This window comes from Lemur catta, chromosome 2 (genome assembly GCF_020740605.2).
Source record: "Lemur catta isolate mLemCat1 chromosome 2, mLemCat1.pri, whole genome shotgun sequence".
Taxonomy (NCBI): domain Eukaryota; kingdom Metazoa; phylum Chordata; class Mammalia; order Primates; family Lemuridae; genus Lemur; species Lemur catta.
The window spans coordinates 40,877,343-40,903,294 of record NC_059129.1 but is presented as its reverse complement, the minus strand read 5'-3'; the positions used below and the strand labels follow the sequence as shown (position 1 = coordinate 40,903,294).

Here is a 25,952-nt window from a genome sequence, read left to right as displayed (position 1 = left end):
AGAACCTTGTGGAGCAGGACCTGTGATGACAGAGGCTGAGAGACCACTCAGGGCAGCCCCTGCACACGGGAGTCTCTAGTATCAAAAGATGAACTTTCAGACCCAAAAAGCTCTTGCCCTCCTTCTAGGGCTCCTTCCTGGATTCTGTTCTCCATCTGTTCCCCAATCTTTTTATTCCTTTATTTTTTATTTATTTTTAATTTTTATGGATACATGATAATTGTCTATATTTATGGGGTGCATGTGACATTTCGGTACAAGCATACAATGTGTAACGATCAAATCTGGGTGATTAGACCATCCCTCACCTGAAACGTTTATCATTTCTTTGTGTTGGGGACATACTAGATCTTCTCTTCTAGTAGATTTGAAATCACCCTATTGTTCTACCGAACACTAGATCTTATTCCTTCTACCAAACTGTATTTTTAAATCCATTCCCAGCCTCCAGTAACCGCCGTTCGATTCACTAGCTCTGTGAGGTCAGTTGTTTTAGCTCCCACAGGTGAGAGAGACGAGCCATATCTGTCTTTCTGTGTCTGGCTTATTTCCCTTGACGTGACGTCCTCCTGTTCCGTCCCTGTTGCTGCCCCCAACCTTTGTAAAGGAACCCAGTTCTGGAATTAGCAGAGAGGACGGATCCCGCCACTTCTTGTCTTAGATAAATCCTGTTAGGTTTCTATCTCTGCCCACCTACCCCCATCCCTGCCCTTAGTTCTGGTAATCCTGTCGCTGGCTCAAATCCAAACTCATGGATTTATAAAGTAGGCTCTAGGTTGGGTTTATGTTTGTGTGGAAAGTCGGACCCATAGTGAAGGATGATGGTGATTCCTAGGGGAGGAACATCTGTGTGCTGCAGTGTGCAGGAAGGTCGTGTGGGAGGGAGGGGGACACAACAGCACAGGTGAGAAAAGCGCAGATGGCACTGATGTCAGCATGAGAGGGGACAATGTCAGCGTGACAGGACACTGTGCTGTGTCTGCACAAGGCAGCACTTGCCCTGAGGCTCCATTGATAAAGATCCTGTGTGCAGAATAGGGAGGTGCTCTACAGTGATCCTTCATTGAACTGTCATTTGTCAGCCAGATACGTGACAGACTGTCCCTGCATGTGCGGAACATGGGTAAAGTGAAAACAGAAATATTCCTGGCCTTGTGCAGCGTGTGTTCCAGTGGGAAGGGACAGACCGTGTTCCACAAGCAGAGCAAACCATCTTTATGTTAGAAGATTGTAAGTGTTACAGGGGAAGGAGACCCAGAGTGCGGGGTGTGGGGACAGGGAAGGTGGCTGTGGCACTGGGGGGTCGGCGTGGCCCTTGGTGCAAAGGAGGGACGGCACGGACGCTCCGTGCTCTGAGGAAAGATCTGCAGGACAGGATGAAGTATCTGGAGGATGCTGGGGAAGTCCTTCCAGGCAGGGAAGCGTCAGTGCAAAGACACTGGGGCAGCAGCTGTCTGTGCCGTGGGGGAGCCGAGGCTGGGAGGCTGCACAGACGGCAACTGAGATGAGCTCAGAGGTGGGGCCGGAGCAGGGAGGCCTGAGGGTGTGGGGAGGGTCTGACCTTTGCTCTGAGCGAGATGGGGACTCAGAGGACAGTTCTGAGCAGAAGAGGAACTGGTACAACTTCCCTTTTTAAAGGATCTCTCTGGCTGCTGTGCTGAGGACAGGGCTGAGGCGGGAGGAGCGGGGAGCGGGGAGAAGTGCAGGGCAGCAGGGCAGGGCTCCAGGTTCCAGGCTGCGGGTGGCAGCGGAGCGGTGGCAACGGAGGGCAGTGCTGGGCTCTGGATCCGTTTTGAAGACGACTGCACAGCGTCTCCCGATGCGTCTGGGTGTGAGGAAGAGGAGTCCGGAGGACACGCACAGTGTGGGCTGTGGGAGCGGAAGGACGGAACTGCCGTGGTGGAGCGGGGACTGTGGCAGGGGCGTGTGAGGAGGGGGGTTGCGGGTGTTCAGGGGAGGGAGCCGGGGCGGCAGCCGGGCAGCAAGTCTGGACTTTGGGAGAAATGTCTGGGCTGGAGGGGTAGGTTCGGGGGTGACACCACGTGATTTGTATTTAAAGCCTGGAGCGGGGATGAGGCCGCCAAGGGCGTGACTGGCTACAGAAGAGAACGGGGACAAGGACTGAGCCCTGGGCCTCCAGTGCTGAGGACCCGGTCGGACCACACGCCCAGACAGACTGCGCAGCTCCGACCCGCGTCCCGAAGGCGCGGAGACCGGGAGCCCCAGACGGTGCCTTGCGCAGGAGTCCCCCCGACGCGGCGCTGAGACCCGGAGAGTCGGGAGGGGGCGTGAGGTCCCGTGTGGGTGACGAGGGTGGAGCTGATGCTGCTGGCCTCAGGTCACACGTCCGCAGCAGGAGCACAGAGCAGGGTCCCCTCGTGTGCGCGTCACCCCCTGCAGGGCCTGGTAAACACGCGAGTCCTTGCTCTGGTGCTGACACTGAGCGGGGGTCCTGGCAGAGGCCTGAGTGTTGTCCAGGCGCCACCAGCAAGCCCGGCCCGGCCAGACGGCAGCCCTGAGGCGTGACCAGAGGGTGCCCAGGGTGGTCTTACACCCGTTTCATGTGCTCTTTTCCCTCAGGAGGAAAGGGGAGAACGTATGTCGTTAATTATGAGACAGGACGTTGGGAGAGTCGCATGGTTCTCTCTGCCGTGGGGGTACGGCCAGGTAGAAGGTTCCGGCATCGGCTCTCAGCTCTGCATAGGGAACAGCCCTGAGCGCTGCTCTCTGACCCTGTTCCCCAGACGGGTTTCTCACTCACTTCTCGGAGCGAACAAGGGAAGCCAACTTTTTCTAGTTTACACGTAAGTCGTACATACCTACTGGGGGCTAATTTTATGGTAGGGAAGGTCACACAGCCAGGCTTGTGGCTACACAGCCAGGCACAGAAGCCACAGTCCACCCTAGGTCAGATCCCTCGGAGGGACCCCTGCCCCTGCTGCTGGGGACAGATGCCACTGCTCACACTCTGACACCCTGATGCTGGACAGTGGGCCCTGCGGGGAGGACTGCTGTCACTGCTGCGTCTGGCCACTGGCCGTCACCACTGCCACGTGGCTATCTTTACCAAAATGTCTCTGCACGGTCCCAGCCTCTCTGTGTCACCTCGTCCTGGTCACAGTCTGGCAGGTGGAGCCTAAGCGTCATGTCCATGTTCAACGCAGGGATGACAGGAGAGTGGTCCTTTCCTGCAGAGGGGGGTAGTGTCTGTCCCCTCTGAAGATTTTAAGTGTGGCATTTTGATACAGTGTGAGTGAGGGTGCAGGTGCTGGGAGGCGAGGGGTGGAAAAAGAGTGACAAAGTCCCATCCTTGCAGCAGTGACATGAGATTAGAGCTGTATGTGGCACTTTGCAGGCACTTGGTCAGCTGGATGAACAAGAGACTAGCAAACACCTTTCCACGCATTCCCTTGCGAGTGTGACAGTACCTCCAGCTGTCGCCTGTACCAGTGTGCACTCTGCGTCATTGGGGTGGCATCGTGGTCCTAGAAATGACCCGCAGTGTCGTTAAGAGGGTAGTCAGGCACCGCACACCGTCAGGGCAAGGCCAAATCTTTACTTGTGGTCGGAAGGGCGCCCAGCGGCAGTGGGAGCAGCCAGCGCTACAGGGGGGTCCTCGCCTTTATCCCTAACGCAGGGGGGTCCTCGCCTTTATCCCTAACGCAGGGGGGTCCTCGCCTTTATCCCTAACGCAGGCCTGTGGATGGGGCTCAGCCCTTGGCCGGGATTTTCGCCCGCAGCCTTGTCCTTGCCCGACTGGCTAAGGGTGTCGCTGAGACACACAGGAACGGAGGGGGGCTCCTAGGGTCGTAGGTATTTGGAGTTGGCGCTCGTCAGGCACAGTGAGGTAAGCGGAAGTGGGTTACTTCCCGACACTTTGGCAGGAGAGATCAAGCCAAGGTTATTTCCGCCTCTTTTATGTTAGACTTTTTTACCCTTTTCTTCAAATTCAGTGAGGAGGGGGTGACTTTGGTGTTCTTGGTCTTCTAACAGTAAGAACCTGATTTCATATGGGGGTGGAAGAGTTGTTTAGTTACGGCTGTTTCTATTAATCTTTGGATCAGTCCTCTAGCAAGAGGGAAAATGCAACATCCCAATAATGTTAAGATACAGAATACGACAACTAAGGGAGTTAGCACTGACGTCACCGACCCCTTCCATTTTCCAAACCACTGCTCCCTGAGGCTGGTGAAAGGGTCACCTACCCCTGAGTTTTCAGCCAGCTCATTAGCCGAGGCAGTAAGTCCTTGCAGAGCTTTGGTGACTGTGCCATCCGGAGCTGTGCTGTTGGGGGTGTGAGTGCAGCTCTGGCCTCCAAGCATGACACACACGCCACCTTCTTCTGCTAATGTCGTATCTGAAGCCATTCAGTTTTCCCAGGTCATCTTACTGGTAGGTCGTAGTTGTTCAGCTGTACCTTTGACGGCATCCTTGGTAAAATTTACAAATCTTTGCTGATTATAGTGTATGTAGTTGATCCAGTCTACATTTTTCTTTACAGTGGACCACCAGAAGAATATAGATTAAACCCAGTAGCTATTTGATTTCTAGCTTTGAATTCCTTCGGTCCCCCTCGGGGACTCCAATAGCATCAATAAAAATATGGGGATCAAAAGATCCTCTGGGAGCATCTATTTCTCTTTTTGTCTGATTTCCTCTTTCCTCAACTGGGAGCTGATGGACGCCAGGGTAAAAGGTACGGCCAGTTGCAGCTAAGCGCAGGTGCCACTCTGGCTTTCCGGTAGGACCTCAGTCTGTCTTGACAATCCCGCCAGAAGCCTCCTCGGGGTACGGAGAGGCCAGACTGATCCTGTAGCTCCTTGAAGGCCAGGCTTTCCTTGCACCCTGTCGTGTTTCCAAGAGACGCTGCCCCCTCCTCCTGTGTAGAGAGACACAAGGTGAAGGTGCATCAGAGGCTGGTGGCCTCACGGTCCTTGGGAGCTGAACCGTGAGACATGTCATGTCAGGGAAGAGCAACGATAGGGTGTTGCATGATTCATTTCCCCACGCCGTGGTCTCCTGGAAGAGGCTGCCAGCCAGTGCCTGCCCGTAGGCTCCACAGGGCATCCACATGGAAAGGGAACTATCTGGGCCTCCGGTCTCCCGTCGCACAGGCGTAACAGTCGCTCTTATTTAGGGTGGGGACAGAATATTTGATCCCTTCTAACCAGGTGTTTTCCATCTTTCTACCTAGTTTCTATTGCAACTGTCTGCCTTAAATCCTTGACCTCTATAATGGTCACCTTAGATGGGTCACTGGGGAAAGATACAGGTACAGTGCTGCTGTCGGGTTTTATAGAGGGGAGGGGGACGTGACAGTTGAGGCAGGAGGCATTATTTTTAAAGAGAATTGTCCAGTTGGGTCTGTACCTGATGTACCTGCTCCCATTCCAAAGGCTCTAAGGTTGTGTCTTCAGGAGTGGGGACACTGATTGTAAAGAGACCTGCTGATAGCTGGACGAGGGAAGTGAAGACAATGCTAACTAAGCCTTCCGGAAGGTTATTTGGTGGGATTGGACGCAGGTATGGCCTCCCGTCTTCCCTCTGTGGGACAGACTGCCCTTTTCACCCGTGTGTGGGCCCAGCCCTCCTCGGCTGTGCGGGCTGCTGTCTCTGTAGCCAGAAGCAGCAGGAAGGGTCCTTCCCAGGCTGGTTCGAGTTTTTCTTCCCTCCAGCCTCTGACCAGCGCGTGGTCTCCAGGTCCATGCGGATGCACCGGAAACTCAAGAGGTGGCGTTTGTGCCAGGAGTCCCCCCTCCCTGAGAGAAAGCAGAGTGCAAGACAAACCGCATGTATAGTTTTCAAGAAATTGGTCCTTGGTTTTGAAGATGGGAATGTCAGTAGTTGAATTAGACAGGGTAACCCGTAAAGCATTTCATGGAGGGGGGCGTAGGCCTATGTCATTTCGAGGGGCCATTTGGATCCTTAGAAGGGCTATAGGCAAAATCTAGTCCAAGGTAACCTGGTTTCTGTAAGGTTTTAAGACTGGAGTTCACGGGAGGGGCAGCGTAGCTGAAAGTTAAAAGTACCCTCCCGGGTTTCGGCACCAAATGTAAGGTTTCTTTGAAGTAGCCGGTGCCAGAGAAAGAAAGACGAGCAGAGTTGAAAGGGATAAGTAAAGAGGCTTTATTGGAGCGCTTCTGGGTGGGGGTAACGGGTCCCCGAGAGAGGGACCCAGGCGAGCCTCACAGTCCCAGGAGTGGTACCAGAGAAGCCGCCCCGCCCAGCAGTCTGAGTGGGTTTATATAGGTTCTTAGGGCTGGGGGTGGGAGCTTCTTGGGCCAGGAGATGTCAGTGTGAGCAGTGAGGAATTTCTTTGTTTCAGCTTTGGGGCGGGTATTCAGGGATAGGAGGGGCTTCTTCTTTTTTCATTAGGGAAGGGAGCGGTACCTGTCACCAGCCTTACAGTTGCTAGGACCAATTTAGTAAGGTGATTTTTCAGAGTCTGGTTCATTCTTTCCACCCTTCTTGAGGAAGGAGGGTGCCAGGGGGTATGCTATTCCTATTTAATTCCTAAAATCTGTATGAGTCCTTTGACGATATTACCAGTAAAGTGACTCCCGTTATCCAAATCAATATTTTCGATCAGACCAAATATGTTCGATCAGGACTTTGACTACATTATTAGCAGTTGCCCCAGGTGGAGGAGTCGCTTCTACCCAATGAGTGAGATGGTCTACAATTACAAGAAGGTATTTGAGATGCCTGTTTGGGGCATTTCTGTGGAGACAGTTTGAATGCTCTGGAATGGCCATAACCCAGGATTCCATCCGCCAGAGGACGCCCGTCCTAGAGCTTAGTTTTCCAGCACGTTTTACATCCCGCAGAGGTTTGTTTGCTGACCTGCAGGTACCTGAGCAACCACAGATAGGGAGGATCAAGTCACACAGTGTTTGGAGACCCCAGTGGCCACTCTGGAGGATCTGGGTTAAAATTTCTCTCACTATTGGTTTGGACAGCATTTCCCTTGCATTGGGCACTAGCCATCTTCCCTCTGAATTTTCTTCCACCCCTACTTTCTGTGAACTAAAACAAAATCTTAAGGCTCACTTCCCCCATCCTTTGTGACCCATTAACAGGCCTAAGGGAAAGGATGTCCCCAAGAAGGGAGGGGGGCATGATGAGGCATGTCTGACCTCCCTCCTCCTGGCAGGAATTTAGTTTTAGGACATTCCTTTGGCCATGAGGGGGTCCATTCAGTCAGCAAGTGGGGGGTGGGGTGAGCCTTAAAAGTTTATTTTAGTTCACAGGACGTACAAGGGGTTTTGTGATGAATTATACAGTGGTGAAATCAGGGCTGTTGCTGTACCTGTCACCCAAATCTGGTAGTTCTTTTTGTGGGGTCTCTTTTTTTGCTGCCTAGTAGTGGACAGAACTTGACAGTCTCGTATTCCCCAGAAATCAGTGTTGGGGTGAAGGGAAAACTTCCCCTTTGCCCTTGGAAGGTTTGCTGAAAAATCAATGCACAATGAAGCAGATTAATAAGAAAAAAACTATCAAATTTATTTTAGAGTGTACACATGGGAAGCCTCAGACAATGAGGCCTTTCTAGTAAAATGGGTTGAGGGAGGGAGGAAAAGAGGAATCCTGTTGAGTGTCAGCAAAGGATTGCTGGGGAGAATGAATGGCTGGGGAAGAAAGATTAGCTGGGAAATAGTTCCCTTTGGCATTTAAATGACTCTGAGAGACGGAACATTATCTCCTTAAACAGTCTGCACAGGCGTGGTCACAGCCCTGTTCTTACAGTGAGGGGAAGAAAAGAGCAACTGTTCTCCTAGATGGGTCTGGCTCTCAGGCAGATAAAGAAACTTCAATGATTCTGGGAGAATCCGTAGTGGTGGGAGGTCAGAGAGATCTTGAGGCTTCTTCAGTCAGTCCAGCATGTCAAAATGCCATATTTTGGGGTAAAAATATTTCTAATTTCCTTCATTGGCAATGCTTACAAAACATTAGGAGCAATGTGAGTTGTGCTGAGGATCCTGTAGGAGAGATAGAACGAGGTTTTACAAAACAAGCACAGCAACTCGGATGTCCTCAGACCCCGCTGGGCCACCAAATGGATTCTTTTCCTTTGCTTTTTCTACAGGCGGCTCCCAGTCCTCACCCTGTGGTCTCAGCCACTCCAGTAACACAGGGAACGGCTTGGAGAAGGGTAAAATGTCTTATGAGCTGTCTCTTTACCCCCTACACTCTTTTTGGGAATTAAAACCTGTACCCCTGCCCCAAGGCCAGTAATCAGAGGGGCAGGGAAGTGTCCTTTGTTCTTTGTACCACAGGAGTTGGCTCAACAGAATTGTCTGGGCCAAGGTCATGAGAAGGGATGGATCAGAACCATCAACCACAGTTAAACAGCAACAGCCGGAAGCTGAAAACTCCCTTTAAAAGCTCTGTATTTCAGCTTATGGAGAGAACTGTGGTACTTTGAAACAAGGGTCTGCCATCCTCCTCATTTGCAGGAAAACTAATAAACTTCTCTTTCCTTTTCCTCAAATCACTTGTCCTCATCCTTGCGATGTGGCCTTGGGGACAAGTGCCAAAAGTTCAAGTTCAGTAACTCTCCCAAACCTTCTCCTTAGACTTCGAAATTTCTCTTTTCTTTCTTAGGCAGAACAATTTAATTTGGGCCCAGAGCTTCCAAATGTGCATGTCCACACTCCTGAATTATGTGGATTGCTGTAAAATTAGAAGTACCAGAGACCTGGAAATACAGTGTAACTTATTGTTCATTTGCAACTTATTGTTCATTTGTTTTGTCTATTTCATAACCAACCTGCCCGCCTAAAACGTGAGCGCAGTGGGGAGTAAACAGAGCGAAGCCCCACTGGGATGTGTCTGCTTGGGAAGGCTGAGCGTGGTGGAAAGGTCACTGCACCAGGACCTGTGGATTCTGCTTCAGCGGGTTACAAGGACCAGCTGTGAAACTTGGTAGACAAGTTCATTTAACTGTGTGCCAGTTTTCTCAATTATAGAATCAGAAAAACACAGTAAGTCCTATGTATTTCATAGATTTATTATAAGGTTCAAATAAAGAAGCATATTTTTGGAAAAAAACCCTTTTAAACTTATAGCCTTCTATAATGTTTGACAAGTGTTACAATGGGCCTGAGTTGCATATAGTTTTTCTTCTGGGAGGGTTTGCAAGAGTATTTATGGTATAATCTGATTTATGTTAAACAGCAATGTATACTTATATTCAAAACTGGCAGGATACACAAAACATTAATGCCAACGACTAACTAGGGGCAGGGGCAAGGAGAAGTGTTGAGCAGGTAAAGGGGGAGGTTTTTCATCTATACACTTTGAAAATGTTTGAATTTTTTAAATCATGAGCATACGCTGCTTTTATAATAAACACCAAGCAATACTACTTTTACCACGACTCCTACTAGGTTGGACTACCAACACACTTGGTTTCTTTCTGGATCAGACACGTGGTTCTGTTTACCACACTGGGAGACAGAAGAAACCTCAAGTGCTCTGGTTCTTTTACCTCAAGGGCCTCTATTTGCCCGGGAGGTAAGTTAGGGTAATTATTCACATCACAGTGATTCATGTCACAGTTTTAAATAGAATTCACATATGGTACAAGCTCTCCAAAGCATCTACCCATGCTTTCGGAGCGTGCAATAACCAAGATGCTCTTGCACACTGAGCACCGTTTTACGCCAGAGGGAACCCGGATTGCTCAACTTGAGAGGAGAAGAGTTTGACCCAAGGGTGGGGCAGGGGATCATCACCATCACGGGGACCCACACCTTGCTTTGCAGGGTTATTCCAACCTGTGGTCTGTTTCTGTGTCCAAATAATAATAGTAATAACAAAATATGTTGGAGAGGTTAGTTAGACCTGAACAAAAGCCTCATTTTATTAAACAACGTGGGCTGGTGATTACCCCACTGTCATCAGGGAGTCCTGAGAAGAGGAAGGGACAGGGTTGTGTCTTGGTGACAGAAGGATCAGGACCCATCCTCTCTGCACCTACTCCTCCTCCCCTTGTCAGCCCTAAGTTGTCCCCACAGACAGATTCTGCTGGATTGAAGCTTTTCCTTCAGCCTCATCAGCACCGATTAGACCCGTGAAATGCAGAGGTCTGTGGGTCGCACGGTTTATTGGGACAATCTCTACAAGCCTAGAGGAGCGACCTGCAGGGAGCTGAAAGGAAGGGCCCACCCGGGGCTGACGAAGCCGCCCTAAGCCCTGCAAACGTGAAGGCATCTCCCGGTGTGTGTCAAGGTAAAAAGCCAACTTTGGGAATTACTGCAAGCCCGACACAGTCCTGGTTTTTCCCAGCACGATTATTTGGAAGCTTTAAGATTTTTACTTTAGATTTCTCCCCCCAAAGCCCGCTGGCTCCCAGCCTCGCTGATGCCCTGGGCACAGCAGCCGGCCGCTGGCCGTCCCCTCGCCAGTGCGCAGAGGGCCGCGTGTCAGGGGAGCTTTGGGGTGTCAGGGAGCTGAAGGAGACCCGTCCTCCCCCGCTCCGGCGTGAGGAGAGGCCGAGGCCTGGCCTCCGCTCCACCTCAGCCTCTCGAAGTGAGGCGGGAACCTTTTCTCCAGACGGCAAAGAAAGGGAAGACTTTGCCAGAGAAAGAAGCAGCCGAGGTGAGGCTGAGGTCACGGGTCCCAGCTCCCTCCTCAGACTAGGAGACTCCAGGCCCTTCTAGACCCAAAGCTCTAACACCCTTAGGAAAGCGTGTTTGGGGACACTTCCTGATTCCTGGACACGAACAGGCACAAAGACGGGACCAGCATTCCCTAGTCCTGTGTCCCCTCTTGTCTCGGTGCAGACTGCGAATGCCGACAGCAGACAGGGGAGGAAAGGGACCTGCATTTGTGACACCTCCCAGCTCCTGGTGGCTGTCCTTCCACAGCGGCATTAGAAAATGCTGAGGGAGCGGGAGAAGTGGGGTGAGAAGGATGAGTGAAGGTCAGGCCGGTCTTCCCAGGCTCCGTGTTTATCGTGGTCTCCAGAACATACTTCCACTTTGAACTACACTCTGAATGTGTTAGGTACTGACTCAAGGACTAAGAATTTCCCAGGTTCAATGGGCGTTCCTGGATCAGCCTAAAAACACGATTGTCGCTTGTAACCTCGCCTCTGCGGGAAAAACGTGTCCTTAACACCAGCAGTTCTTACCACTCAGGTTAAACACGACCCTTGGGCGAGTCTGGGCCGTGCGCAGGGGAGCGAGGCGGTGTGGGCTCAGTGCCTTTGCTTTCCCGGGGGAGGGGCGGGGGGGGCAGCGAGGGCCCCCCCCAGTCTCCACCTGAGCGTGAAGCAGGCGGCCTGGCGAGCGGCCCCACCTGCCCTGGTTGCCTGTGACAGCCCACAGAAGACAGGACACGCACTTGGTCCGCGTGTCCCCCCCCCCCCCGGGGATGCTGTTCAGCCTTTCCTCCTGGAAACGCCGACTCAACCTCGCCTCCCCCAGAGAGCGGCACCTGGTTAGTCACCCACTGTCAGCCTGTTCTTGCTACCTGGGACCCGGGCTGCGCTCAGCTGTGCTGATCTCTCCGTGGCAGCCTGACCCGGGGATGGCTCTGCCTCCAGCCTTTGACAGCCGCTGGGGAGCAGGGCCAGCCCTTGGGTACCAGCGGGACCCGCTGTGACAGCACGCGATGACAACAACAGGCACCATTCGCTGAGCTCTTTCTGTGTGCCGGGGACCGTGCTAAGCATTTTATACGGACTGTATCTTACAGTTTTTACAACTATCCCATGAGGAGGTGCCACGGTTACCCCATGTTTAGAGGGGTTAAGAGAGTCCCCGAGTCGCACAGTTGGAAGAGCCGACACTCAAACCCAAGACTGTCTGACCCCAAAGCCCTTAGCCTGGCTGCAGTCTGTGGCTTGGGCAAGTCTCCAGCCCCTGGGCCTGCGTCTCCCCCACGTGTCCAGGCCGGTAACCCTCAGTCCCTCCCGTTAGATACTCCCCACTTCCCTGTCCTGCCTCCCAGCCGCCCGGAGCATGGCGCCTCCTTCCTGCGGAGCCCCCTCTGTCTCGGGAGATGGGGGGCTCTTTCTGTTTCGGGAGACGGGGGGCCCCCTCTGTCTCAGGGGACGGGGGGCCCCCTCTGTCTCAGGGGACGGGGGCCCCCTCTGTCTCAGGGGACGGGGGGTCCCCTCTGTCTCAGGGGATGGGGGGGTCCCTCTGTGTCTCAGGGGACGGGGGCCCCCTGTGTCTCAGGGGACGGGGGGCCCCCTCTGTCTCAGGGGACGGGGGGCCCTCTCTGTCTCAGGGGATGGGGGGTCCCTCTCTGTCTCGGGGGACGGGGTGCCTGTCACTTGCTGGCTGCTGACACCGCTGCTCCAGCTCTTTCACCCGGGCTCCAAGCCGGTGGCCCCCTCAGAGACCTTTGGCGTATACTCACCGCTCTCCTCCCACACCTGCTGTCTGGGCCCCCGCAGCCTGGCCAGCAGCAGCCACCGCTGTCCCCTCAGGGCCTGCTGCAGCGTCTCAGAAGCTGCGTCCGCCTGTTGCTTCCTGCTTTCAGTCTGAGGCTGCAAGGGGTGGACGGGCAGACGTGGTCAGCAAGGGGCTCGGGGCTGCTGCCAGGAGGGTCACCTGTATCCTTGTTGTTGATTAAGAGGGATACGGAGCAACTTATCCTAAGACTCATTCCTCTGGATAATACTATGGAGAAGTAGACAGGTCTGAAGGAGGACTTACCAGTGGCGAGGGCTGTGCCATTTTCTTAGCTAGAGATTCTAACAATAATGCCACAGTATCCTCTAAAGCCATATTTGAGTTTTTAAAAATCTTCCCACGACTATGATACCATCTTAGCCCTGCCAGACCTTCGTAGAGTTGGGTGGAAATAACTGTAGTCACTTCTTAGACAGCAAGTGAGGCAAAAAGAAGCTGTGATTAGAGTCAACAGGACTCAGTGGAAGGGTGTGAGGTTGGTCTTAGCCACGAAGGTCGCCATCTACAGGGCACACTTTGATGGCAGTTGAGGGATGCCGAGGGATTTCCTGTCCCCACACTCTGTCTCCCTGCTCAGGGGACCAGAGATTCCCACAGTGCAGGTTCCTCCTTGATAACTTTGTAGCAGGAAAAAGGGACAGGAGGGAGCCAGGGGAAGCCACGGCATTGGCCCACTGTCCTCAGGGGCAGCCTGCGGGCAGGACTGGACTCCACACAGTGACACACACCATCCGGCTCCGGCGCCCATCTGCGGGTGGCGTGTTCGGGCAGACAGAATGGGCAGGAAGAGCAATGGACTGAGGGTCTGGAGACCCAGGTTCCAGTCATTTCATCATGAACTTGGGCTTTGCCATGTGGCTGGGGAGCATCACCTTCCTGGACTTCAGTTTTCCATTCGGTAAAACACGGCAGATAAGAGGGATGTTGGATTAGAAGACGCCAGAGCCACCTCCAGCGGCGACATTCCGAGACCCCAAATGCCTTGTACGGTGGCAGGAAGGGGAACGGGAGCAGCCTGCGGTTCTGTCCAGCCAGGCAAGCGGTCTCCCCGCAGTCTGTTAAGGAAACGCCCGGAGGGGAAGGTGGCCAGCGGTGTGGCCTTTGCCAGAAGCACTTGGAGCTCCTGCCCTTCTCGACACTCCGTGTCCTCAGCGTCATCTCTCTCCACGCTCAGAGCTGCTGGCGCGTCCTGAGAGCTGCTGTGGGGGGAGCAGGGGCGGAAGGCGGTGGCTGCAGCAATAATTCAGTCGCAGCCGCGAACTGTCCGCCACGTCCCGGGCAGGCCTTCCAGAGCTGAGGGGTTCGACGGTGAAAGGGGCCCAGGCCCTGGTTCCCTAAAGAGATCACCGTCTCGGGCAGGAGTCAGCTATGAGTGACTAAACTACGGACAGAAAAATGCAGCAGTGGTGGTGGACACACCGCGAGATGGGAGGACGGTTCCGCCTGAAGGGGAAGGGAGGCGGGAAGCATTCATGCTGGGCCCTGAAGGGCAGATTTCCAGCTGGGCAGAGAGGGGAGAAAAGTGCTTAATGCCCCTGAACTGTTATTTAAAAACAGTTAAAATGTTAAAAGAGAAAAGGGGGTGGGAGGCGGGGAGAGCATGCAGGGAGGAAGAACCTATGTGCAGAAAGTATTAGAAGCAGGAACAAATACGACGGTTCAGGAAGCAGCAGCTGCAGCTCAGTCTGGCTGGACACGAGGTGCCTTGGGGGGGGCTGAGCGAGGAGCCCGGCTGCAAAGCCTTGAGTGACTTGCTCAGACATTGGGCTTTCTCTGGGCACTAGGGATCCATGGACGGATTTAGAGAAGGGGAGGGACACGATTGGCTTTGTGGTTTTGGAGATGTGCGTCCCGGCAGACTGGCGGCCACTGGGAAGGTGAGAATGGAGGCCGGGAGCGGGCTGGAGACTGCGCCACAGGGTGAGCGGGAGGGCCAGGCTGTGGGCACAGGCAGAGGCCAAGATCCCGCAGATGTTTCTGAGGAAACCACTTCTAGACCTGGTGACTGGACGGCAAGAGAGATCTGAGAGGCAGGCAGGGACGGACAGTGTCCCCAGGAGCAGGTGGGAAATTCTCACAGCGCTGGACTCCTGCCGCCTCCCCTTTCTCAGGAAGAAGAGCAGCACCTGCAGGTCGCCCTCCCCGCTCCTCTCTTGCCTCTGAGCCCCAGAGATCAGGGTCTTGCCAACCCCACATCCAGCCTCACCCTGGGAGACAGGCTCGTCCTGCCCCTCCCCGCGGGAGGCCCTTGCTACTCTGCCCTGGGCTCTCTCCTTAGCGGGCGAAACCAGGGCTGCAGTCTTGGGTCTGTCTCCGTGGGGTCCTCCGAGGGCTGAGCTACAGCTCCCCCTGAGACAACACAGTCCCACTCCTGCAAGTGGAGCCATGTCCCTGTTCAGTCCGGGAGTGTCCCCGGTGTCCTTGCAGCCTTGGGGTCCCCTGGCATGGAAGCCAGGCCCTTTGTCCAGATCCTCACCCATTCCCCCCACCCCAGCAGCACCTTGTCCTGCCCTGAACAGGCCCCAGGTAGAGCCGCACTTCTTACCCGGTGGGGCTCAGTGGCCTCGACAAGGAGCCCCAGGGTGTGGGCCTGGGGAGGGACCCCCGGCAGAACACACAGGAACTCGGCATCGTTCTCGCAGAAGTGGATCTTCTCACCGTGCTGCTCGCGGTGCGCCTCCCCCAGGGGCCCAGGGGCCTCTGTCTCTCCGCCCCTGGCAGAGCGGGCAGAGCAGGACCCTGCCCGAGGGCTGGGCCCCCGCCTGGGCGGGCGGCGGGAGGCAGCGGAGGCGGAAGGTGGCGGTCAGCACACCCTCCAGGGCCTGTGCAGGCGGGACAGCTGGCCCCTCGTGCACCACCTGCGGGGATGGGGCTGCGGGCGTCACGGGCCTTCCCCAGCTGGTGCACGCAGGCCTCTGCCTCGGCCCACACGAGCCCCCTTTCCCTGAAACTGAGTGGCACTTAAACCAGTCACGGAGGGAAAGGACCAGGAGGCAGGGGAGACTAAGGCAGGGATGTCAGTGCAGCGAAGCCACCTGCTCCACCCCTTGTGCCCTCGGCTGTCCCTGTCAGCTGAGTGGGCCCAAACTCCAGGGCATCTCCGATCACCTGGCGTTTCCCAGTGGCAGCCAAGTAAGCTGGTTGTGCCCTCCTGGCTCCTTCTGTCCCTGGGGTGGGGAGCAGAGGGCACCGTGGGGTCACGGGGAGGTGGGATTTGCGGGAATCCCTTGAGCACACTGGGTGGGGACAGCGGGAGGAGACGCTTCCTGGCAGGTTGGGCAGCGGGAGCCATGAACTTCCGGCTGTGAGCTGTGCCTGGAGCAACCGAGTCCAGGCTGGGCTGGGGGGTTGACTTCCCGAGACTGTGGGGTGGGGGAAGCTGTTGAGCCACTGCAGGTGTCCATGTGACGACTGCGCACTCGGTCCCCTCCTCTGCCCGCGCTGGCCTTCCCTGTGCTCCTAGATCCCCCAGCCGGCACCACAGTCCCCACTGGGGTTTCGGTAACACGTGACTTTAATTTTATTTTTTACCATAGGTGGGAGAAGGCAAGAAACCATAATGCAAATGATTTATGGTGATAAATGTTAGAAAACAATTAGTCAAAAAGATAAGCCGTGTCAGCCACCTTTATCCAGGGCTTAGTGTTTTCCTACTGCCCGTCCAGGGCTAGTAACAACCCTCTGGGCAGGGGTCGTTGCCTTCACGTCAGTGTAAGGAAATGCAACCTGCAAGGTCACAGCGCTAGAAAGCCTCAGGACTGGGGATGATCGCAGGCTCCTGGCTTCAAGCCCTGCGCCCTCCCGCACGCCCCACCAGGACCGCGACCCAGCAGCCGCGACTCCTCATCCGCTCGCCTGCACCTGGGGACAGACCCGGCGGCCCGTCCTCCCCTGAGTGCCCAGCCGGCCCTGGTGTTGTCCCCTTTTCACTGCAGCCGCTCTGTGTGTCACCTCCCTGCCCACCCTGCCCCCCCGGCCCGCTGGAGTGCAGCCGTCCCTGCGCTGTCCCACACAGGAGCCACCAGCCACCTGCGGTCACTGAGCACTGACGTGTGGCCAGGGTGACCGGGGTGTGCTGCACGTGTGAAATACACACCAGATTTCAAAGACTGCGTGTAAATAAAAAGAGATGTAAAATGTTAGTAACTTTTTATACAGATCACATGTAGGAAGGATAATATTTGGGAAACATAGGGCTAAATAAAAGACGTTATTACATTAATTTCACCTGTTTCTTGCTCCTCTCGCTATATGGCTACGAGGCAATTTTAAGCTGCGTGTGCGGCTCACATTGCGTTTCTGCTGGACAGCGCTGCTGGGGACACACAGGCCTGGCGGCAGGTCCTGGTCACCGGCTTCCTGCTGTGTCCTGCAGCGAGCCAGGTCAGCTGGCCGGGCCGCAGCTTTCCCCGCTGTGGAGTGGGGATCCCACCAGCGCCGGGCTGCAGGCAGACAGGAGGGAGGCACCAGATCGGAGGTTTGGATCGTCTGTGTCCGCGGAAGGCGCATGATCATCACAGACAGACGCTGGCTGTTGCCCAGTGTTCTTTCTCCCCCAGCAGGGAACGTTCCAGCCTCTTTCCAAGCTGTGGCGGGACAGGTGGGCATCACCACTGAAGGCAGTGGTGCCGTGCGTACCAGGGCGCAAGGACCTTACCTGCGTCCCCACACGCTCCTGCCCCCCACAGCAAGCCCTGGGCTGGCTGATGTCTCCAGTCTCCCTGGAGACAGCTGGCCACGGCGCAGGGAGGCTGGGTGGCATCTCCACTCTGTGACCCGTCTCCCTCCTGTCCCCAAAAGAACGTCTCTTCCAACAGGGGGCGGTGGAGCTATCGCCACTTCCCTTCCACCCCGTCTCTGGATGGACAGAAAGGAAGGGCGAGCCCCAGGTGACGGTCACCAGTCCAGGGAGTGAGGAGGCCACCTCTGGAGTGCTGTGAGACCCGTTCCTGCCCCTGCTCCCGTTCTCCACGTCTGCTGCTGCCGACGGCAGAGCCCCGGCCGCCAGCGGTGCGAGCGGCGCCTTGTCTGGGCGATGCGGGTGCCGGTGCGTGTTTAACACACGCCTGCGCCTGCCGTGAGCACGTGTGGCGTGTGGCGTGTGGCGTGTGCCGTGTGCCGTGTGCCGTGTCGCCTGTGTCCGCACCGCTTCCCCAGCCCTTCCTCTTCCACCCTGAGGGGGCCGTATGCCCAGCGGCAGCATCATGGCCTCGGCCGCCTCTGTGACCAGCCTGGAAGACGAGGTCAGCGCCCCATCTGCCAAGGCACCCTGAGGGAGCCGGTCACCGTCGCCTGTGGCCACAACTTCTGCCGCAGCTGCCTCGCCCACCACTGCGAGATCCCGGGCCCAGACCCCGAGGAGTCCCCACCTGCCCTCTCTGCGAGGACCCCTTCCGCCCCGCAGCTTCCCGCCCAACGGGCAGCCGGCCAGCGAGGTGGAGAACACCCAGCGCCTCCGGCCGGCGTCCCCGCCGGGCTGGGAAGAGGAGGACTCTGCCGGGAGCGCGGGGAGATCCACTTCCCTGCCAGGACGACGAGGCGCAGCCGTGCGCGGTGTGCCGGGAGGACGCGGCTCCCCACAGGGTAGGAGGGGGGACGGGACCCAGGGCAGGACTGGACTGAGAGGAGCAGCGCTGAGCTGCGGATTGTCCAGGCCACCCTGAGGCCCGTTCTTTCTCCTTACTGATATGATTACCCAGGCACTAGCCTCGGGCACGGGACATCATGTGTTTATGTTTTATGTTTGTGGTGTGTTCTGTGATGGACAAAGGATAATAGGAGCTCAGCAAATACTTGTTGAATGAATGAGTGACCGAAACATTAGTGTGTGTCTGTGAGATAGATCAAGTGAGTCTGAGGTTTGCATCTGAGGGAATGGTTACACTGTGTGTGTGTGTGTGTGTGTGTGTGCGTGCAGCGGTCCCCAACCTACGGTGAGCTGTGTAATCTTTTCATTATAAATTACAATGTAATAATAATAGAAATAAAGTGCACAATAAATGTAATGCGCTAGAATCATCCTGAAACCATCCCCCTTCTCCCTGGTCCATGGAAAAATTGTCTTCCATGAAACGGTCCCTGGTGACAAAAAGGTTGGGGACCGCTGTTAGTGTTTGCATGTTTGCCCATGAGGGGGAGTGTGAGTGTGTATGTGTCTGAGTGTGCTACGGGTAACTGCTGGAGAGTTCATGTCCGTGAATAAGTTAGTGTTTGCATGCATGCAGGCTGGGTAGATATTGGTACATGTGGCATGCCATTTGATCTGTCATTAAGTCAGTGTGTGCTGGTTCTAGTTGTCTATGTATCATGTTTTTGTACAAGTGGGCATCTGAGTGTGTGGATGTCTTAGTTCATTAGCATTTGATGTTGAGAGTTCTATATGTATTTTTGAAAATACCTGTATGGACATTTATGTGTGTTACCTGCTCCTCACCCTATTCTAGAGAAAACAAATTTTAAACAATTCATCGATTAATTTTGCCTTATCCAGGTTTCGTGTCCCCTCTGGAATCGTGCACAGATTATTGATTCTAGTAAAAGGGAGGTCGTTATTTGCACATGTTCCCTTTGGGACGTGTCGGAAGCTTGGAAGAATTCCAGTGAAGGGCATATCAAGCTCAGGACAGATCCCAGCTGTTGCTTAACAAGCAAAAGGAAGTAGGGTGTTAACCTGACGAAAGGCTCAGGTGGGGAAACAAAGTCACAGCTGTAAGGTCACATGACAAAGGGGAGAAGCCCTGATCAAAATTCTTGGAGCGCAAAGCAAGGGACCGAGACCCAAAGAGAGTGACTGTCAGGGAGGCGCAGGCTCAGGCCTTGTCAGCCAGGGAGACTCTCCTTTCCTGGGGCCATTTCACCCTGGAGGTGGGGGGCTGGGTGAGGTGACACCCTTGAACCAATCGTGTTTTCCCTCTTAGGTGTTTTATATTCCTTCTCCCCAGGAACAAATAGAAAAATGTCTCAAGTGCCTAAGAAAAGAGAGAGAGGAGATTCAAGAAATCCAGTCCAGGGAAAAGAAGAGAATGCAAGTCCTGCTGGTGGGCCCTCACCCCTTCCCCAGGACCCGCCCCTTCCTCAGGGTCTGGTGTGTCCCTGAAACCAAGGCAGCACAGCACACAGGGCTTTGATGTCATTCTGAGTTTGAGTCCTGACTCTGGAGCTAACTATAGGAACTCAAGCTACTCTCCAATTTCAGATCACTTACCTGTAAAACGGAGATTAAATATGGTCACCACCGCATTGAATTGGGTAAGGATTAAATGAGGCGGGCCTGTACAGTAGCTTAGGGCTGTGCATCTAGCGGGCACTTTAGGAAGGAGAGCGGCTGGGGTGTCCCCGCCACCTCCCCTCCCCTCGTCCCAGCCCTGCCCCTTTGAGCTGCAGCAGAGCCGCAGTGCTGGGCACCGGCTCCAGGAACGGGCGGTGGGGGGGGGGGGGGAAGGAAACCGCCCGCAGCTCCAAACTGCCTGGGGACCCAGGAAGTGTGTGTGGGAGGTGTTCTGCTTCCACCACCAAGGCTTGGAGGATGTAGACCTGGATCAGGAAGGAGATGGGGCTGACGTAGGGGAAAGAAGAAAAGCGAAGAGGAGGAGGAGGAACATGCAAACCTCCTCCCCGCCTCTCCTCCTGCCCCCATGCTCAGGTGTCCAGCAAGAGACAACAGGTGATTTCCGAGTTTGCACATCTGACCCAGTTCCTGGAGGAGCAGCAGAGCATCCTCTTGGTGCAGCTGGGGAGCCTGGGTGGGGACATCTTGAAGCAACAGGATGAGTTTGATTCCCTGGTCGCTGGGGAGACCTGCAGGTTTAGTGCTCTGGTGGAAGAGCTGGAGGAGAAGAGGAGAGGCCGGCAGGGCAGCTCCTGACGGGGAGGCCTGACCCCGCCTCGCCTGTGCTGCCATGACTGCTGTGCCCCCCGCCTTGCCTGTGCCCCCCTGCCCTGTGACTGCTGCGTCCCCGCCTTGTCTAAGCCGTGTGTCCCCTCACACACCCCTGCCATCCCCGATGGGAGACAGCCTCAGTTCTGGCCGATGCTTCCTCAAGAGTGCCCTGGTCACTTTGCTCTCTGTCTCCACCCGCCACCTGTCCAGTAGGGAAGACACTTGCCTTAACTGTCCCGCAGGCTTTGTGAGGATACATCAGTAAAATGGAGTTTGAAGTAGCATTTTGGAAAGTACCAAGTACTTTGCGAACAAATGTCAGATGCTGTTTCCAACTGCAAACCATTCTCCCATCCAAGTACTAACCAGGCCCGACCCTGCTTAGCTGCTGAGATCAGACGAGACCCGGCGAGTTCAGGGTGGTGTGGCCGCAGACCAAGCCCTTCCCTATAAACTAAATGTTCCCATCCACTGGTCCCGAAGTTTGTCCTGGTCTATTTCACCTCCTTGGGCTGGAGGAGAGATGTTGGGGTCTCAACAAGGCATCAGAAAGGCAGCACGATTTAGGGGGACGCCCTCAGGGACGAGAGACAAGAGACCTTGTATGGGACTTAGTTTGCCTCTGACAGGGCACTTCACCCTCTGGGTCTGTAACACAAAGTCGCTGCGTCTGCTCCCCAGCCTAGCAAGCCCCAGCGCTCTGTGACTCGACGGATCTGGTGTCCCCTTTCTGTGCAGGGTGAGGAGTATGGTATTTTGTTTTTTCTAGTCATAAGAAAAGTGGAGGGGAGATCTTGGAAACTGAACCCCTTCTCTCTCCCCCCAGGGTGTCAGAAGCACTCTGATAGGGTAAGCAACGTCGTTTCTCCCTTCTCTCTTCTCACGTGAATACACACACAGGGACCTCGCCTGGTCATGGCCATGTAAACATACGACAGTCGCACATTAAGGACATGAATTCACATGTGCACACGTGCCAATGCGGTCTCATGTCCTCACCCACACGTGGCACTGCCGAGAGCGGGCGGGGGTCCAGCTGGAGAAATTCTGTCTGTCTGCGGGAACGGGCGCCTCCACGCCCTGGTAGAGGAAGGGGACCGGCTGCGAGTGGAGGCACCGCCAGAAGGATAATTCCCGCCATCTCTGTGCCTTCAGATGTGAAAGCAGAAAGTGCCGGGAACCAGCGGCTGTGTCTGCGGAGCTGGGCCTGAGGATCTGAGACTTGGGGCCGCAGGCACGCCCGCTGCGCAGGGAGGCCGAGCTGTCTCTGGGTAAGAGGCCCCCGGCCTCCGCAGGCGCGGTGGGCACGAAGCCTGCACGCCCCGCTGCCGGGTGCTTTCCTGGGGCAAAGCAGCCTTCTGGTGCCTTGATTTCCTTATTTGCAGAGTTTTATAAAATCTGCCTATCAGGATATTGTGACAGTGAAGAGAGATAATAAAGGTGAAGATTTCTGGAAAAAGAATTTGAACTGATTTGAAAAATACTTAAATCTGATCAGATGGCGCTAAGCAACATAAAAGATACTGGTTAACAACATGTGTCATTCTCAGTGGGCTAAAACGCCCCCGGCAGCATCTGTAATGTGTGATGAGTTTTGATGATGAGCGTTGTCAGTTAACAGCCAACGACGTACGTTCCAGTATCCTGTGACAGTGACTCCTCCCTCCCTCCTTCGCTGTCTTTCTGTCAGTCCAGCTCTCCAGGCTGCTCTGCCCACAGGGACTGTGCCCTCCTCCCTCCTCTGGGACAGCGAATGGCGGCAGGGGAGGGACGGGAGGGTTTGACGAAGGTGGCCGTCTGCCAACACCCCCTACTGCCACCTGCTTCTAAGTGCCCCACCCGCGAGAGTGTCACCCGGGCACTTTCCCTGTAAGTCCACTTCCTCTAAGTCTTCTCAGTGGCCTGGCAGTGAAGGACATTTTGCTTAATCAAAGGCCACCTTTGACTGTCCCTACAATTCTTTCCAAGCAGAACAAGAAATAAGTGAACCCATTTATCTCTTCCCTAAGCAGGTGTTCCCTGAGCATTTACTGTCCTGGGTTCTGTGGATACAGGGCTGAGCGAGGCAGTCGTGGCCCTGCGGGCTCAGGGCTAGGGCAGCCTCAGCACCCGGGACTCATCAGAAATGCGGGTTCCAGCCCCGCCCCGGAGCACCTGACTCTGAGACAGGCGTGTTGTAGCAAGCGCGCTGGGTGGGGCTGAGGCAAACTCAAGGTCGGAACCACTGGCTAGAGGGGTCTGGCTCCCACGCTTCTCCTTGTTCCTCCCCACTCTGGGCCTCAGTGTCCTCAGCACTAAGTGTCCTGTGGTTTGTGAGACTAATGAAATCTCATCCTGCTTTGTCTCCTCTTTGCAGAAAATCTCTGCTCTGAGCCGGACTGTGAGCCAGGTAAGCAGCCTGCATCAGGACGGCAGAGGTGAAGAGTCCCTGAGGACAGCAATTTTGGGTCACGCTAGTCATATGTGCACACACACACGCATGTGTATACACATCATGCGTGTACACACATATGTGTATGTGTGTCTGATATACGTGTGTGTGTGTCTGTCACCCCTGTTGCAAGGCTCTCAGGAGAACCGTGATGAAGGCACAGGCACATGCACGGCACGTGGGGTGTGAAGCCCACATTCTCATCTGCACACGGGGTGGACAGAAAGGTCAAATCAGGACGGGATAGGGTCCACCCGGGAGGCTTTCTGGATAAGGGGCACTTTGATCTGGGTTTAGAATCGTGTCGTTAGAACAGCCAGGAACGCCTGCCTCCTCTCAGATGTCATTTCACAGATGACAGAAGGGGAGGCCTGGGGGCGGGAAAGGAAGGAGCAGAATGGACCCTTGAGGCCTTTGTCCCCAGTGACTCAGCCAAAGACCCCGGGAGTCATGGAGGTATTGGAAGGGGCTCGCTAGCCCATTGCTGTATCTGAATTTATGAGATTTTCTGAAGTTATGAATACTAAAAGTCACAATATGCAGGGGTCTGCAGAAGTTTTTGGTGCTAAAAAGTGGTGCTCAGACTCTGAAGGTCTTAGAGTCACTAAGGCAGAGTGAACAGTCTGCGAGTGAGCCGGAGGGGCCAGAAACTGGGACAGGAAATGTCTGGGCCTCCTGAGACAGAGACGGCGGGGGCGGGAGGGTGCGGCAGCAGGAGGGGGTCGGCGGGCACAGCCTTGGGAGCCAGCCAGCTTGCGGCGAGAGGACAGCTTTCCCCAGGACGGCACGGAGCCGGCTGAGAACCGCCGGGCAGCTGGTGGGGAAGCAGGTTCTGAGGGGCCGAGTTTCCAGCCGGTTCCCAGATGCTGCCCGGGGGCTGGTCCCCGCAGGCCCCGCACCCTTGCTGGTATTGACAGTGATGGTGCCGGCAGGCGGGTGCGGGGGGGTTAGACCTTCCCTGAAGGTGACAGCGCGTCTGCTGACGTCTGTGTCCCTGTGGTTACCCCACAGCTCACGTCTCTCTAGACCCTCGCGCTTCCCACCCCAAGCTCCTCTGGTCTGAGGACGGCCAGCGCGCCCAGCTCTCCTGCGAGCGGCAGAACTCGCCAGGCAGCCCCGGCGTTTTGGCCGGGCCACCTGTGTCCTGGCGCGCGATGGCTCCGCGGGGGGCAGGCACACGTGGGTGGTGCGTGGGGACCGGGCCCGTGGGGCAGCGGCACCCTGGGGGTGGCGGGCGAGGACGCGCGGCGGAAGGGGCGCTGCGGCTGGGCCACAGGACGGCGTGTGGCGGTGGGGCTGGCCTGGGGCTTCGTCGCGGCTCTGGGCTCCTTCCCTGTGGGGCTGGCGCTGGCGGAACCGCCCCGGCAGGTGCGGGTGTCTCTCGACTGCGAGGTGGGCTGGGTGACCTTCGCCAATGCTGTCACCCAGAGCCCATCTACACCGTCACTGCCGCCTTCACTCGGAAGCTCTTTCCCTTCTTTGGGCTCTGGGGCCGGGTCCAGTTTCTCCCCCGGCTCCTGAGAAGGCACAGTCCCCCCACTAAGTCCAGGGCGCAAATCAGGCACCGTGTGGACGTGGTCCCTGGGAGAGCTGGAGTGGAAATGACTGCTGTAGACGACGGGAGGGACAGGCTGGTGAGGGTCGAGGGGTGGACCCTCGGTCTGCTGACCAAGCCCCTTCCCCAGGGCCCAGTGGATGGCCGGAACCTGGGGACCCGGCTCCCCTCCTCCCCGTCCCCACCAGGCCCAGAAGGAGCTGTGCCCCGGAGAGAGCGCTGGATTTGGAGCTGGGAGACCTGGGTTCTAGAATCAGCCTTGCAACTAACCAGTTGTGTGAGTCACCTTCTCTTCATCTCGTTTTCTCCCAGAAATATTGGGTTCATTCACTCACATCCTCAGGAAACATTATTGCGTGCTAGCTGTGAACCAAGCAGCCCGGTAGCCACTGGCCGTGTGGAAATAAAAGAAAAGAGCTTGTCCTGCATTTGAAGGCACTCCTGGGAACAGATGAGACACGAGGAGGAACTTACGGCACAGCGTGGTGGCTGCCGTGACGGGGTCTGACCTCGGCACGGTGGGGCTCAGAGAAGGGGCGCAGTCCAGCCTGGAGCGAGGGGTGAGTCGGTGACGGCTTTCTGGAGGGGACGGGTCCAAAGGACACATATGGTGAATGAGGGAAGGAGGGACAGAGCATCTTAGGAAGAGGGGACAGCAGAGAGCTGGCTGTGTGACCTGTGACTGTGGGACCCTGGGCCATCGTTATTGTTCCTACAGCAGATGTTGCCGTCCCCGCCAGCTCCGCTCACTGCCTCCTCACCCCACTGGTGCCACTTGTGGCTGAGACGAAGGTGGGGGCCTGGGAGCGGGGGACAGGGGCGGCATGGCCATAAACCACAACCAAGGACCCCTCCCCCTGCAGAAAGGTGTCTTTCTGATCACTTGACTGCCATCTGCACCCTTGTGCTGCGTAAAAAATCCCAGGAGGAGGCTGGGGGATAAGTGGAGTGACCTGTGACCTTTAGCCTAAAGAGCTGCGGCTGCTCTAGGGCTGGACAGACGTGTGACGTGTGAGAGGCGGGGTGGAAGAAGGGGAAGATGGGGGATTTGTCGTGGGCAGCCCTGTGAGGGACAGGAGCACAGGTGGCGCTGGGGAGGCTGTGGGCAGGCCTGGTGTGAAGACGCTGGCTACTGGTGCACTGGAAGTCCCCCGCCGGGCGCTCGTTCTGGTCTGTGCACTCACGCACGGCTGCCTGGGATTTGGGAAACGGTGTCAGTCGTCCCACGGTGGGATTGTAAATCCTACGCATGACAACAGTATTGTGTTGGCTGGTAGTGGTGGCTCAGGCCTGTAATCCCGGCACTCTGGGAGGCTGAGGTGGGAGGATGGCTTGAGTGCAGGAGTTCAAGACCAGCCTCAGCAAGAGTGAGACCCCGTCTCTACTAAAAATAGAAAAATTAGCTGGGCACCATGGCATGTGCCTGTAGTCCCAGCTACTCGGGAGGTTGAGGCAGGAAGATCGCTTGAGCCCAGGAGTTTGAGGTTGCCGTGAGGTACGATGATGCCACGGCGCTCTACCTGGGGCTACAGAGCAAGATTCTGTCTCAAAACAAAAGAAAAAAAGAAAAGAAAAGAAAAAAGCATTAACTGCACCAAGAGACCATATCTTATTTTCTAGTTCTTACTGTGTTTTATTCTGCTTAATCATGCCCTTCAC

The 25,952-nt window shown here is 55.7% G+C and overlaps 1 protein-coding gene across 1 annotated transcript; it reads left to right on the top strand.

Moving 5' to 3' along the window:
* Positions 1-17,632: 17,632 nt before the first annotated feature.
* On the top strand, positions 17,633-24,339 carry TRIM10 (tripartite motif containing 10; the record flags this gene model as incomplete). Its single annotated transcript, XM_045542184.1, is given in 16 exon segments — positions 17,633-17,675; positions 17,678-17,788; positions 17,791-17,826; positions 17,829-17,918; positions 17,921-17,947; positions 17,950-18,011; positions 19,370-19,465; positions 20,071-20,263; positions 20,266-20,318; positions 21,134-21,156; positions 21,463-21,578; positions 22,664-22,696; positions 23,750-23,845; positions 23,848-23,943; positions 23,946-24,161; positions 24,164-24,339. Coding segments are annotated over 16 exon segments (1,467 nt in total), but the record flags the coding sequence as incomplete, so codon positions are not given.
* Between the last annotated feature and the right edge of the window lie 1,613 nt (positions 24,340-25,952).